General features: G+C 35.6%; 3 protein-coding genes across 3 annotated transcripts; 2 read left to right on the forward strand and 1 right to left on the reverse strand.

Moving 5' to 3' along the window:
* The first annotated feature begins 3,193 nt into the window (after nucleotides 1-3,193).
* LOC106322722 (fasciclin-like arabinogalactan protein 13) lies at nucleotides 3,194-4,157 on the forward strand. The gene has a single exon (XM_013760844.1). It carries the CDS (start codon nucleotides 3,292-3,294, stop codon nucleotides 4,039-4,041), a length of 750 nt encoding a protein of 249 aa, XP_013616298.1. The 5' UTR covers nucleotides 3,194-3,291; the 3' UTR covers nucleotides 4,042-4,157.
* Nucleotides 4,158-4,563: 406 nt separating this feature from the next.
* LOC106321827 (protein ECERIFERUM 26-like) lies at nucleotides 4,564-6,343 on the reverse strand. Its single transcript, XM_013760064.1, has 2 exons — nucleotides 5,736-6,343; nucleotides 4,564-5,614 (listed from the first exon to the last, which is right to left on the reverse strand). Exons 1-2 carry the CDS (start codon nucleotides 6,159-6,161, stop codon nucleotides 4,730-4,732), a joined length of 1,311 nt encoding a protein of 436 aa, XP_013615518.1. The 5' UTR covers nucleotides 6,162-6,343; the 3' UTR covers nucleotides 4,564-4,729.
* A 4,749-nt stretch (nucleotides 6,344-11,092) lies between these two features.
* Nucleotides 11,093-13,605, forward strand: LOC106321911 (trihelix transcription factor GTL2-like). Its single transcript, XM_013760126.1, has 2 exons — nucleotides 11,093-11,546; nucleotides 12,016-13,605. Exons 1-2 carry the CDS (start codon nucleotides 11,170-11,172, stop codon nucleotides 13,436-13,438), a joined length of 1,800 nt encoding a protein of 599 aa, XP_013615580.1. The 5' UTR covers nucleotides 11,093-11,169; the 3' UTR covers nucleotides 13,439-13,605.
* The last annotated feature ends 2,311 nt before the right edge of the window (nucleotides 13,606-15,916 follow it).

A 15,916-nucleotide genomic window follows, 5' to 3' on the forward strand; every position in this document is an offset into this window, starting at 1 on the left:
TATTCACGTGGATATATATATTGTAAAGTTTAATTGGTCTACTTCAAAAACAAAAAATTGGTCTACTTCTGAACATTTAGTATTATGGTTGCCGTTGGTGGTGTTGACTAGTATGATCTCATCCGTGACAAAGAAACAAATATGCTTCTATAAGACTGAAACTCGTAAGTAAATACTAGTGCATCTATAAAACATTCTGTAACGCTCTGTCCGTCTCTCTTGTGTGCTCATGAAACTTTCTCTCTAGGTCTATGTGTCCAATGGTTATTTGAAATTGAAATATGTGTTTAATGATTATATAATCACCGCATAATGTTTTTGTATTGAATCAAAGAACTATATTTCTCAAAGAACGCTTTGTTAAAACTCTCTCAATGCTTTAGAAAACAACTCAAAAAACTAAAGCTCTCAAACTCATAAGATATGCAAACACCCTTGCATCTCTTTATATAACTTTATAATTATCCTAAACTCATTAGGATTAACACAACTCTATTTCCTAATCCTTTAGATAAATTCAAACACAATAGGATTAGGTAGCTTGTACTCTAAGCTATTTCATGCTTATCTCAACACTCTCCCCCTTAAGCTTGAAATCTTCTCTCTTCAAGTCTTGAACTCCAATGAGACTTCTCATCTCTACAAACTTAACTCTTCCTAATGCTTTCGTAAGTATATCAGCCTTCTGTCTTACTCCTGCAACATGTTCGACATTCACAAGTCCTTTTTCAACACATTCTCTAATGAAATGGAACCTTGTGTGAATGTGTTTGCTGCGTCCATGAAAAACCGGGTTCTTGGACAGAGCTATTGCCGACTTGTTGTCGATCTTTATCACCACAATCTTGCCGGGACGACCAAGCACCTCGTTGAGAAGATCCTGCAGCCAAATCGCCTGCTTCGCCGTTTCTGTCGCTGCCATGAACTCTGCTTCACATGATGATAATGCGACGATCTCTTGTTTCTGAGAACACCATGTAATGGGGTTACCACCGAGGTAGAAAATGTGACCAGTCGTGCTCTTTCCATCATCTGGATCAACATTGTAGCTACTATCACTATAGCCAACCAAACTCTCATCCGACTTTGCCTCAAACACCAAACCATAGCTCAATGTCCCTGCCAAGTAACGGAGTACCTGTTTCAAAGCCACGTTGTGTGATACCTTGGGATTGTGCATGTATCTGCTCAAGATTCCCACACTGCACGCAAGATCAGGTCTCGTATGTAACAAGTACCGAAGACAACCAATGTTTCTGCGGTACTCTCTCTCATCAACTCCTTCTTCCTTCTCTGCTTTGCCGAGTTTAACTCCTGCATCCATGGGTATATGCGCAGAGTTACATCCCATTAAGCCAGCTTCCTCCAAGATCCTAGTAGCGTACCGTTCCTGACTCAAGATTATGCTTCCTTCTCGTTGAATGACCTCTATCCCAAGGTAGTAGCTCAATCTTCCGAGATCGGACATCTCAAACTTTGCCGCCATAGCTCTTTTAAACTCGTGAATCATCTCTATGTTAGACCCTGCCACAAGTAAGTCGTCCACATAAACAGCCACTAGCAAGAGATCTTCGTGTTGCTTCTTCCGGTACAGAGATGGTTCTTTAAGACATCGTTCAAAGTTTAGCTCACACAAGACCGTATGAAGCTTCTCATTCCAAGCCCGAGGAGCTTGTCGCAACCCATAAAGCGCCTTCCTCAATTTATAAACTTTATTCTCACTACCTTTCACAACAAAGCCTTCAGGTTGTTTAACGTATACCTCTTCTTTGAGTTCTCCGTATAAGAAAGCAGTTTTTACATCCAAATGATGTAACTCCCATCGATGTGAAGCCGCCATTCCTATGATCAATCTGACTGTTTCGATGCGAGCAACAGGTGCAAAGACCTCGTCAAAATCTACTCCATGTTTCTGAATGTATCCCTTGGCTACAAGCCTCGCTTTATACTTGTTTATGCTTCCATCGGCATTCTTCTTCACCTTAAAAACCCATTTCAATCCGATTGCCTTACAGGTTGAAGGAAGATCAACTAATGTCCAAGTATTGTTCTTTTCTATCGACTTGATCTCTTCTTTGCAAGCATCTCTCCACACTTTCTTTTCTTTTGCTTCACCATAACTCCACGGTTCTTCATTGATAAGCATAAGAAGGTTCTCGAACTCAGCCTCACATAGTAAATCATACTGCTCGTCTTCCTCACATAATAACTCATAGTCATCAAGATAACTCGGTTTGTTGATGATACGAGTAGACCGTCTTAGTATCTCTGGTGGTTGATCAAGATTCTTCTCATCTTCTTCGCTTTCTTCATCCTTAATACTCACCCCACTACTTGCGTCATCGTTCCTATCTTCCTTGTTAGCAAAATCTATCACACCCATCTCCGTATGTGGCTCCTTCTCTGTTTTTCTCCACTTCCAACTCTGTTCTTCACAGAACACGACATCGCGGCTTACTATTATTCTGCGAGTCGATGGATCCAATAGCCTATATGCTTTTGATCCCGGTTCAATCCCAAGATGCACCAATGGTCGTGACCTATCATCTAGCTTCCTCAAATGTGGTTTATCTACTTTCACATGCCCCACGCAACCAAACACTCGTTTAAGTTTCATATACGTACTAATCCTATTCTAGTTCTGAAAATAATAACTTTTCGACAATATCAAAACCGGTTTCATCATTGAACTCAATTATTTAATGCTAAATTAAAGTATATACGAGTATAATAAATTATCTAGTCTTCCTTTTCTTTCTTTATTAGAATATTAAGTACCACCAACCATTAATTAGTTGAGAGTATTGTTTTAGCTAGTGTCGGTTGTTACCCTAAGTGTATATACATACATTCATAGTAAAAGAAAGATTGTGATTTCGTTGTTAACTCCGTACAAAGTAGATATGAATTGTGTTTGTATATATATGTTAAAGCTAGAATTCATTCATCACAATTTTAAGCAGCTCATATAATTTCTCACATATCTTGATTAAATTTCATTTATGTATTTTTAAAATCGATGCAGATTGCGATCACACAAACGAATTATGCAGAGCTGTTAAAAGGAGAACGAATTATATTATTTATTAATAAATTCATGATCAAATATATAATTGCATAGAGAATCCGATTTTTGTCGGCAAATGTTAACCAAAATGGCTTATTAGCCAAATATATCTCACTCCAACTAAGCCACAGCTCATCAGTAAAGCATTTTTTTCTCATCCATATAAGTCACATAACTTCCAACCTCACTTTCCCATCTACGCATAAACTCAAACTTCAAACGCAATGGCAACCATTCATCTAACTCTAGCTCCTTTCCTCCTCCTCGCCGCCATCTTCCTCTCCACGGAGGTAACTGCTCAGCCCGCAGCTCCTGCTCCTGGCCCTGCCGGTCCCATCAACATCACAGCTATCCTAGAAAAAGGCGGTCAGTTCGTTACTTTTATCCGTCTTTTAAACACAACTCAAATCGGAAAACAAATCAACATCCAAGTCAACAGTTCATCAGAAGGCATGACCGTATTCGCACCAACAGACAACGCTTTTCAAAACCTTAAACCGGGAACCCTAAACAAGTTAAGCCCTGACGACCAAGTCAAGCTCATTCTTTACCATGTTAGTCCCAAGTTCTACACAATGGATGATCTTCTCTCCGTAAGTAACCCTGTCAGAACACAAGCTACAGGGCGAGACGGTGGAGCGGTATACGGACTTAACTTCACCGGTCAAGGGAACCAAGTCAACGTATCGACCGGTGTCATCGAGACACGTGTCAGTAATGCATTAAGAAAAGAACGTCCACTTGCGGTTTACGTGGTGGACATGGTATTGTTGCCTGAAGAGATGTTTGGAGAACACAAGATCTCACCGGTGGCGCCTAGTCCAAAATCCAAATCACCTGCTGTCTCCGATGACTCAGACGACTCCTCTAAGAAAGCGGCGGTTCCGTCCGAGAAGTCTGGGTCCGGTGAGATGAACGTTGGATTAGGCTTTGGTCTTGGACTTGTTATGTTATGTTTAAAATTCATCGTTTGATTTGGTGCCATATTTTTTATTTCATTGTGTGGTTGTGTAATAAGTAATTTCTTTGTTAAATATGATGCATCATGCATGGATTGAAAACTGAAATAACATATTGTTATTTTAAATCATGCTGCTGTGAACTTGGTAAGAAAATCGAAGGGAAAAATCAATAGCAATCTTTTGGTTGAACTAACTAAAAAATATTGAATCAAAGAACTATATTTCTCAAAGAACGCTTTGTTAAAACTCTCTCAATGCTTTAGAAAATAACTCAAAAAAAACTAAAGCTCTCAAACTCATAAGATATGCAAACACCCTTGCATCTCTTTATATAACTTTATAATTATCCTAAACTCATTAGGATTAACACAACTCTATTTCCTAATCCTTTAGATAAATTCAAACACAATAGGATTAGGTAGCTTGTACTCTAAGCTATTTCATGCTTATCTCAACATTTTGTACTTATTCGTACGAATATCACAAATCACTTTCCCATAAATCATATATTCTTCAAATAATCTGTCTCCATCATGGTTAACTTTATGTGTTTATAGACAATTTTTGTAACATAGATAATCAAATCAAGCATATCCACGTACATTAAGATTTTACACATCAATCATCATGATTTTATAAAACACTCGTACATGGTTCTAGATATTATTCAATTTTTAAAGATCATTCTTATATATATAAATCACCTCACACCTTTTAGAATAATCTCAGGTTCCAAACGAAGGATTTCTTGATCAGAAAGTAACTTTGACATCTCCGCCTCCGGCAAAGTTACTGCAACCGTCCTCCCAAACCCTTTCTCCGGTGATGGTATCACCGTTATCACCCCTTCTCCGCCGTTGTTCCCAATCCGGTAACTCACGTGCATAGGCTTAACACCTTCCTCAAACACAGTCTCGTACATCAACGGCTCTCCATCCACGATCATATGCTCCATGTTCACAATAGTCAAGTCCGTACCATATATCTTTCTTTGGGACCCAGCCCGCTTCAGACCGGACCTGATTTTCTCCACGTTCAAACCCGCCACATGTTTATTAATCAAACTTGCCACGTGTCCAACCTCCATGTTCACCACGTTAGGCATCTCAAGGGACGAAAAGTTCAAAGCGTTACCGAAGAAACCATAAGGAAGCGGATTTGGCAAGAGCCTCCTGAAGTCCACACAAACACAAACTCGATCACTATTGTCCTTCACCAGAGCGACACGTGTCCAGAAAAGAGCGGCGAACACATCAAACGGCGTCGCTTTGGGGGATATCTCGTGGATGGAGTGTTCCTTGACACATCTCGTGAAGGCGGAGCCAGAGAATCTAAACGTGGCGGTGGCTGTTTTGGTTGAAACGGGCCCAGCGATGGGCTTTGAGAAGGAGTCACGGTCGGATTTAACGGCGTCAGTATCCGTTAAGTTGTAGGGCAGAGGTGAAAAGGAAGGAGGATGGGTAATACACTGACGGCGTTGAGCTTCCGTCCATGACTTTAAGAGAACTGTTAACGTTGTTGCGTCTGCATGCATGTGTGGACAGCTCAGACCTATCGCCACACCCCCTCCTTCGAATTCATTTATCTGTCAAAATCATAACCGAAAAAAGGAAAAAATATATATAATTTGTGAACAAATCGTCAACAAAATATTTTGATAACAGAAATAAAAATATACTATAAAATATTTAAAATATGTTTTAGACCTGCAGACGAAACGGCGACCAAGCACTAGGATCTTCTGGCATGTCTTCCCAAGCCGTTAGATTAGATTCCTCATGTCCATCAGCTGATCTCAGCCACTCATCAATACCAACAGAAACTTTGGCTTTCAAGATTCGAAGTCCCGCATCGTTACACTTGACCTCCAAGATCCCTTCCGGGTTTTTGGTGACCCGACCAATAGCGGGCGGGTACATCGAGAGGAGCTCCGACAACGGGATCCGAACCGAGTCGAGGTCAAAGGAACCGAATGGACTACGAGGGTAGTAGAAGATGACATGGACCGTATGTGGACTCATAGCGTTGTCTAGAGCGGTAAACGTGTGTACCTGACCAGATCGAGATGGCTTGCTTGATATCGCGGTTAGCATCGACTTGACTTCAACCCGGTTCTGTCGGGAAATACCCATTTTTCTTTTAATAATATATTTTTGGGGAAGAATTACTATAAAGATCGAGAGAAAGAAACTGTTTATTGGTATATGTGTCTGGAGGTGACTATAAACACGTATATATAGGAAAGAAAATTGCAAATGATTAACATTTTAAAACCCACATTTTAATTTATTATAAAACACTAAGAAAAGTCTTCTCTTCTTTTGTGAAAAGATTGAAATGAATTGAGAAAACTGAGAGTTTGTTTAGATGCATTGATGAAAGGGGATATGGATGAGTGCAGGTAGTAGTTGTGTGTAGAGTCGTGTGTCCAGTGAACAACATAAATGCTCATACAAAAACCACCGCAAATTAAAGTTCTCTGTCAATTTTATTGTACTTTAGAATGCAGTGGACCCAATAAAATAGCACACTGGATTTGTAAAATCATGAAAATGTGCTGAGGGACTTTAATGTATATGATGATATTGCCTAAATGTCAAAGTACAATAACAAATCTCTGGGCTTATCAGCACATTGAGAAATAAAAAGTTGTTCAGTTTCGATGACCCACCAACCAATCGAGGACGACCTGAAAAGTCGCTTTCAAAGCACATAGTCGAGTTTTCTAGAGCTGCGCATGTTATAGTATGGGCTACAGAGGATCGGAGGCCTAACATGTTTTTATCTTCTGGTTCAAAGGTATGAAGTCAAAAGGTCTTCTGAAAGCGGCCCAACATATTTTATCTTCTGGTTCAAAGGTTATGATATAGCTTGTAAATATTTACTATAAGGACGCTACAAGTATATTTTCTTTGATTAGTGTATATGCAAAGCAAATTATTTGCGTTTGAATTGCTTGGATTTCTAGAAAATTATTTATTTTAGGAATCTAACCATACTAAGAGAAGTTACATATATGCCACCACACTAAAAGAATATATATGATCTATCTATTAAGACTTATTCTTGGGTTCACCCCATAGGTTCACCAACCAATAGGGTTGTGTTATTTCATATTCGACATCTTTTAAAGGAAATAAAATATTGTCAAATTATATTATTATTTTTAAATTAAAAGTTAAAAAAAAAATAAATAAAAAATAGTAGTAATTACAAAAAATATTCTTAACGTCGTCAGCAAAACATTAAACCCTAAATCTTAATCTCTAAACCCTAAATCATAAATCTTAAACCCTTGGGTAAACTCTAAACTCTAGGATAAATCTTAAACTCTAAATCAAAATCACTAAACACTAAAACACTCTAGGGTTTAGGGTTTAGAGTTTTAGTGTTTAGTGTTTTTATTTAGAGTTTAAGATTATTCCAAGTGTTTAGGGTTTATCCAAGGGTTTAGGGTTTATCTAAGGGTTTAGGATTTATCCAAGGGTTTAGGGTTTACCCAAGGGTTTAGGATATAGGGTTTAGGGGTTAAGATTTAGGGTTTAGTGTTTTGCTGAAGACGTTAAAAATATTTTTTTTTAATTTTTTTTTCTGTAACTACTATTTTTTTTTTTTTACTTTTTTATATTAAAAACATAATATAATTTGACAATATTTTATTTTTTTTTAAAAGATATCGAATTTGAAATAATGAAATTCTATTGGTTGGTGAACCTCCAGGTTCACCCTAGGGAATGACTCATCTATTAATAAACATATCATTTATCAACTATTTGGAATCTGATTTGCAACATGAGAAATTTAGGTCCAAACGAACACGGATCCAACAATATCGTAAAAAAGCTAGGATTAGGATCCATTTAAGTATATAAATGTTATTTGTTCGAAACTAATCGTTGGATACACAAATTGGTTTATTGTGAACTGTGACTACGAAAACAAATTAATAAAGATATGAATTTAGAAAACAGGGATTTATTAGATTTATAGATGGTGAGTACTGAGCACTGTCACTGACTCCAAAGTTTCCATTGTGGTATTAATGAACCTAATCCGAGAAGAGATGTAGTCCATAAATAGAGATTTGGTAGCGACTGTTTTATCTAACAATTGGTATGTCGTAATGTAATCTTGTGAGCATGTAGGATTCTATTTGGACGAAGACCGTTCTTTTAGTATGAAACTATAACGTTCTGATTTTTGGTATACGTGAAAAAATTTAATAGAATTGATTGGACTATCTATATTATTATTACTATATTGCGTTTACTTCTTCTGGAGAAGTAAAAAATGAGTGACCTATCGAAAAGTGATTCGCGATATCGTGCGGATAAAACTAAAGCACGTGAAAAATTCATGTAGTAATTGTCGGGTCTAGTAAACAAAACTTTTGAACTTCGAAAAATTAAGGCATCATCCATCGCACGAACCCACACAGACCGAAAGAACGGGCATGAAAGGTCTATTAACCGTATACGATCAGGGGCGTTACAGAAACTTTTTATCTTAGATGTCCAAAAAGATCCTACAAAACTAAACGGGTCAAACTTACGACAAGAATTCAAGAATGATGTTGTCTCCTTAATTGTTATCGATCATACGTGTAAACCACAATCGAGCAGGACGTGGAGGTCGTGGTCGAGCTCTTCCTTTTGTTAGTTAGATCAAGGATTTGCACGTACCTCGTCCTAATAGTATACCATGATCAAAGTGGAAAAGTGCTGACGCAGTAGCGACAAGAGAAGGAAGAGATAAATATGGTGGACCTGAGAAGCAGATGAGCAAGACCTAAAAGACAAATGGGCCGGGGGACATAAAATACAGAATAGTATTAAATAAAGAGGACCCAGTTCCTGCATGTATTCACGTGCCCTGCCATTTCCTCTTGCCGTTTATTACACTATCATCTGCATCTGCTCCTGCTTCTGCATAGGATTCTAAAGGCATCTTTCTCAATAGACATAGACATATCTGAAGGGGTATCATGTTCTCAAAATCTTACGAAGAAATTTAATTTACTAAAATTCTTATGAAAATACAATTCGAGTTACTGTTTAATGGATGGTTATAAAATAAGGATGTAGGACTACCATGCATTATACATCACTTATTTAGAAATAATATCATTTAATAAATCAATTGATTTTTGTTGAAAGAGTTTTAATAAAAGTAGTTTAAGTGCCCATTTGTATCCTATGAATCTACGAAAAAAAAAAAATTTATCTGAAAATCAGCTTTGTATAGATTATATCTTATGTTACATTATATAATATTCGAACCATACACGTTTTCATCCCATCCCAAGTCCTAATGCTCATGTTTCATTTAATTTGTTTGAGCATAAGGGATGGCTATAAGATGGGCTAGATGATTCGTTTTATTGTGTTTGGACAAAATGTCAGTGATAATGTTTGGATTTTTATAGTAATATTGTCTTTGTCTTTGCCATTTTATAAATAGTTTCAATTTTTTTGACATATATAAATAACACTCATTAGCAGTCAATTATTAGGAAAAAATAAACAAAATTAGATATGACATGTGCTTTGAAAGCGCGCAATTATATATTGTTAATAAGTTTATAAAAACATTTATTTGTTCACTAATATGTTTAGGTATGGACATTCGGTTTTCGTTCGCTACCAATTCGGTTGTAGTTTTGGTTTTCGGTTCAAGATATATATGAACTGTCAATGAGTTATGAATTTGAGTTTGATTTGTCATTAGTTATTTGTTTTTTTTTGTTGAGTTAAGATACAACATGTTCAATAGATCCAAAAATGTCATGGTAAATTTCAAAAAAGACTCTAAATTAATACGATAGATTTATTTATTCTTAGATAGGTCTAACAACTTTTTACAATAAATTTTTTAAATAATTTCCTTTTAATAGTATAGATTTTAAATGAATTATTAAAGAAGATATACACAATTTTAGTAGTATTTTAATTTTAGCATAGGTATATTCCATTTATAGATAATATTCTGTGTAACAATAAATATAGTATCTACATTAAAAATCTTTTTTAAATTATAATTTATTATATAATGGTAAATTATTAAAATTATATCATTATATTATCATGTAAAATATAATGGTATTCGACACAATGTCAGTGATAATGTTTGGATTTTTATAGTAATATTGTCTTTTTCTTTGCCATTTTATAAATAGTTTCAATTTTTTTTACATATATAAATAACACTCATTAGCAGTCAATTATTATGCAAAAATAAACAAAATGAAGATGGAATGTATGCGCGTGTTTTATCTTCTTCTTTTTTTTTGACATCGAAAGGCTATTCTCTTAATCAAACTTGAAGTGACCTAGGTAATCAGACCGGAATAGAACAACCAATGAAATAAAATACTCTATGGAAAGACCTCGCAATCCTAACTAAGAAATCTGAAATTTGATTATGCGCTCGTAGATATGAGTAATCTTGAAATCCGGGAAAGATATCTTCAAAGTCTACACGGCAGATTTTGAGTAAAAAAATATAATAGTCTTGCAATTTCATTATTGCTAGATATAAATATAGACCAATAAAAATAAAACATATATGGCTATTGGCCAGTGCTGCTATATTTTCTTTTATTTAACGAGGGAAATTTTTTGTAGCTAACATTTATTTTCTAGGGAAAATATCATCTAAACTTTGTTGCGGAAAAAGAACTGGCCGGACCGCGATTCAAAAATATCACTGAACTATCAATTATTTTATTTCGCAACTATATTCCGGAAAAAAAAAACTATATTCCGATAGAGAATGGTTCCAATATTCTGAATAAAGCGAATAGAACAAAAAAGGAAAAATGATTTTAGCATTCTATTTTATTCTTGTAATTTGACATAACTTTCAATGTTAAATATTGTAATCTGTTAAAGCTTAATATAAACCTCGGATAGACTAACAATGTAGACTAAAATCAGAAAATACATGCTTAATATATTAATAATAAAATGATTTAGCTTAATATTAGCCTCTGTGATATTTTTTATTTTAAAATTTTATATTTATATCCCTATAAATGAATAAGATAGCAATATAAAAAGAGAGACCAAATGGAGAGAGAAAAGTTAGGTTTCGATGTGAATATAGCTAATTAGTGAAGCAAAAGAAGAAAAATAAAGAAACATGTTTGATGGTGGAGTACCGGAACAGATCGACCAGTTCATAGCATCTCCACAGCCACCTCCTCTGCTTCCGCCGCATCAACCGGCGACTGAAAGATCACTTCCTTTTCCTGTCTCATTCGCTTCCTTTAACTCAAACCATCAAGCCCAGCATATGTTGAGCCTCGATAGCCGTAAGATCATTCATCATCATCATCATCACCATGGCATCAAAGATGGTGGTGTTTCTTCTGAGTGGATAGGTCATACGGATCATGATGGCCATAATCATCGTCACTTTCATCATCCATGGTGTAGTGATGAAGTTCTTGCTCTTCTTAGGTTCAGATCTACGGTGGAGAATTGGTTCCCTGAATTTACTTGGGAGCTCACTTCAAGGTAATACATATTCACACACACTCATACACATATGAAATATACTTCTATATATATATGCACAACCAATATTTATATATTTCCATATATGCATATGGACATGGACATTAATCTCTTTAGTCTTTTCTTACATTAGTTTGATTACAAATTTTAAAATCTGCGCTCAATTACAAGTGAGAATTCCGGTTACGCAATATGATGATTTGATAGGCTACAGATCTTGTTTTTTGTGGAACAATCACTTTTGGAAAATTTAATTTTAATGATGGCAAATGATTGGCCACGTATTTATACATAATTGGCATTTCTCGAGAAGTTTTATTATACAATGAACTGAAACATGAACTTAATGGATGATATATCATATAGGGAAAAAAACTTCAAATGGTTATATACTTGTATATTTTTGGTATGTGTGTATGTTTGCATAATTAATGATGCTATGTCGTTTATCGAATTATGATGGCTGTAGAAAGTTGGCAGAAGTTGGGTATAAGAGGAGTCCACGAGAATGCAAAGAGAAATTCGAAGAAGAAGAGAGAAGATATTTTAATAGTAACAACAATACTAATGATCATCACATCAGTAACTACAACAACAAAGGAAATTATAGGATGTTTAGTGAGGTTGAAGAGTTTTATCATCATGGTCATAATGATGATGAGCATGTCTCATCAGAAGTTGGGGATAACCAGAACAAGAGGAACAATTCGCTAAAGGGAAAAGAAAACGTTGAGGAAATGGGACATAACTTATTGGAAGAGGGCAAAAGAGATCATCAGGGTCAGGGTCAAGTAGAAGAATCATCAATGGGGAATAAAATAAACCCCGTCGATAATGTTAGAAACGAAGATGGTGCAAAGTCATCATCATCATCAAGCTTGATGATGATCATGAGGGACAAGAAGAAGAGGAAGAGGAAGAAAAAGGAGAGGTTTGGTGTGTTGAAAGGGTTTTGTGAGGGACTTGTGAGGAACATGATAGTCCAACAAGAGGAGATGCATAAGAAGCTTCTTGAAGATATGGTGAAGAAGGAAGAAGAAAAAATGGCTAGAGAGGAAGCTTGGAAGAAGCAAGAGATGGAGAGGCTTAACAAAGAGGTAGAGATTAGAGCAAACGAACAAGCTATGGCTAGTGATAGAAACACCAGCATCATCAAGTTCATATGCAAGTTCACAGGCCATGATAACCATGATGATGGAAATGGTATGGTCCAGAGTCCAAGACCTTCTCAAGACTCATCTTCCTTAGTTCTACCAAAAACCCAAGGCAGACGAAAGTGTCAAACTTCATCATCACTATTACCTCAAGCCCTAACTCCACATAACCCTATTTCTCTTCAAAGCAATGACATACCACTTGAACCCATTTCAACTGAAACCCTAAAAACCAAAACCCAAAACAGAAAACCTCCACTAAGTGATGAAAAGAGTGACACTGGCAAGAGATGGCCTAGGGATGAGGTGTTAGCTCTTATCAACATCAGACGCAGCATCAGTAGCATAAATGATGATGATCATCATAAAGGTGGGATCTCATTATCATCATCATCCTCTAAAGCTGTTCCTTTGTGGGAAAGAATATCCAAGAAAATGTTGGAGAGTGGGTACAAGAGAAGTGCCAAGAGATGCAAAGAGAAATGGGAAAACATCAACAAATATTTTAAGAAGACAAAAAATGTTAACAAGAAGAGACCACTGGACTCAAGGACTTGTCCTTATTTTCACCAACTTACAGCTTTGTACAGCCAACCCACCACCACGGCCACCGACACGTCAACCGGAGAGCTGGAAACCCGGGTTGGATCGGGCGATTCAGTCATGCATGTAGATGCAAATGGTGCCGGCGAAAAAAGCAATGTACAATTTTCAGGTTTCGATCTTGCGTTACCATAAACCTCAATACAATAAATATAAATATATTACTAGTTTAATTTCTTTTCTTGTTTTTTCCCCTTTAAAACCTCATTTTTGGTTATCATGAAAATTTTAAATAATATATGAATAATGTCATTTATGTTTTGACGCATCAGTAGAAACGTATGCGCACTATTTTAGTTGGACAGTACACGTGCACCGACAAACAGTGAAATTCAGTTGAACTTGAATAAACTACTGGTTAAATTATGGTTATGGCATTTTTATGAACTTCACACATGTGACGAGATCAGGTTTTTCAATAAGAAATGTTGTAAGAAAAAGAAACAGTATACGGTAATTCTTCATGGAAACTTCACTCAAATCCACCCTGTACGTTTTTATTTGGTGACTAAAGGTGGAGAACGAGCTAGATGATGGGTGGGGGACATGAAAATTAATACAAGTCGTTTCAGTCTTAATACTGATTAAGATACCAAAGATTCAGAAAAGAAATTTGACAGAATTATTTGTCTATTTTATTTTTTATTGTCTTAATTTCACATGTGATTTTGTACAGTTTTAGTGTACGTAATGTTTTGTTATATTCTTGTTTTATAGGATAACGATAAAGATGATTCTTGTCATGTTTTTCTTTTCAACTTCTATTTACAGCACACATTTTGAAAATTTATCCCATTTTGAAATGTATTTTCATCGGGACCGGTCTTGGGCAAAACCTAACGAAACATTGGCTTTAGATTCCCAAAAATTTTGGAAAAAATTACATAGAAAAAAACTCCCAGAAATTTTTTTTTAAGCTCCCAAATTTACCAAAAAAAAATTTAGCTGAAATTTTTTAAAAATCACCTACAGCCCCTTAAATCTCGGGGCCGACCCTGATTTTCATTCAGAATAATCATTCTGATATAAATTCGTAGCGAAACTTGTTATGCTTGTATACGCAAATCCATTGTAACTGTGGGACAATATACTTAAGATTTGCGATTGACTTGTTACTTAGTTTATCAGTAGCTGGTAAGTCTGTATTTTGTCTCTAAATATTGGTACAGTTACAATATGTAGCAAATGTCATAACAAAGACGCATAAACCGGTCGAATTGTAACCGTACGTGATGATAATATTTCATATTATGATAAATATAAAATATCGTATCATGATAAACATACATCCCATAAGTTAACAAGTTGGATGTGTTCACATTTCACAGTTCACACACACTGTATTACTTAGCTGCACGATCAGTTGTTCTTTTATAGAATAGTACTTGTTAGGAACCTCGAAGCTCAATGATAGAGACGGCACTATTGCTGTTAGAGGTATATTAGGTATATATAGAAATATTCCACTAAAATGGTATCAAAGTCGTATGATTCATATCCTTCCACAACACGTAATTCACACACCTAACAAAAAAATTGGAAACAAATGAAAAACAATTATTCTTAATGCACGACCGACTAAAAGTATACAATGAAGAGACAACTTCGGGCCTTTTTTTTTTTGTTTAGGATAAGTTTAGTGGTAGTGTAAGAGATTTTTCTTTTGTGCGTTCCGAGATCAAATCCTTTTTTAAACAAAATTTTTTGGTACAAAATTTTAATAAAAAATTGTTCTGCTAAAATTAAAATTTTAAAATAACTCTAAGCTTTAAATTAAAGAGATTATGGATTGAAGTTACACAACTGTGAAAATCTTCAAAGCAAACTTGTTTTTTTTTCTCCATGGAAGAGTACTGCATAGTTAACATCATACTGATTTGATAAAAAAAAAACATCATACTGATAAGACATAAAACATCATCCGTATATACTTTTCTCTGATATTTCACCACATATTATTTTCTTTCAGACATGCATATGGTTTTTCATTCGCTTAAAATAATGGGAATAATATGTTACAATCACACACTAAACGAATGGTTTTGAAAAAAAAAATCTAATCACCATAAAATCACATATAATTACCGTAAACTTTTTTTTTTTGTATAAAGAAGAGTAAATAATTATCTTAATCTTACACTACAAAAAAACACGCTATATTGCGACGGACACTACAAGAAAACGGCGGTATTCTGACGGACATTCCGACGGAAAATGAAATCCTCGGAATATCCCGAGGAATTTCCGAGGAAATTCCGAGGAAACACAAAATTTGGTTTCCTCGGAATTTCCTCGGAATATACCGACGGAATTCCGAGGAAATATCAATCCGTCGGAATATTCCGAAGAAATTCCGAGGAAAAATGTGTTCCTCGGAAAAAACCGATGAATTTCGAGAAAATATTATAGTCGTTGGAGAGCCGTTGGGGGATTTTACAAAATTCCGAGGAAATTCCGACGAACTAGCCGTTGGCGTCGGAATTCCGTCGGAATTTCCTCGGTCTGTCGGCAGGATTTAAACTATAAATACAAGCAGTCCGCTTCCTCTTCATTTACTCCATATCTTCATCCTCCCTCTTACTCTATTTACACACGAATTTGATTCATAAAAAA

The sequence above is a fragment of the Brassica oleracea genome, chromosome C2 (assembly GCF_000695525.1).
Source record: "Brassica oleracea var. oleracea cultivar TO1000 chromosome C2, BOL, whole genome shotgun sequence".
Classification (NCBI taxonomy): Eukaryota; Viridiplantae; Streptophyta; class Magnoliopsida; order Brassicales; family Brassicaceae; genus Brassica; species Brassica oleracea.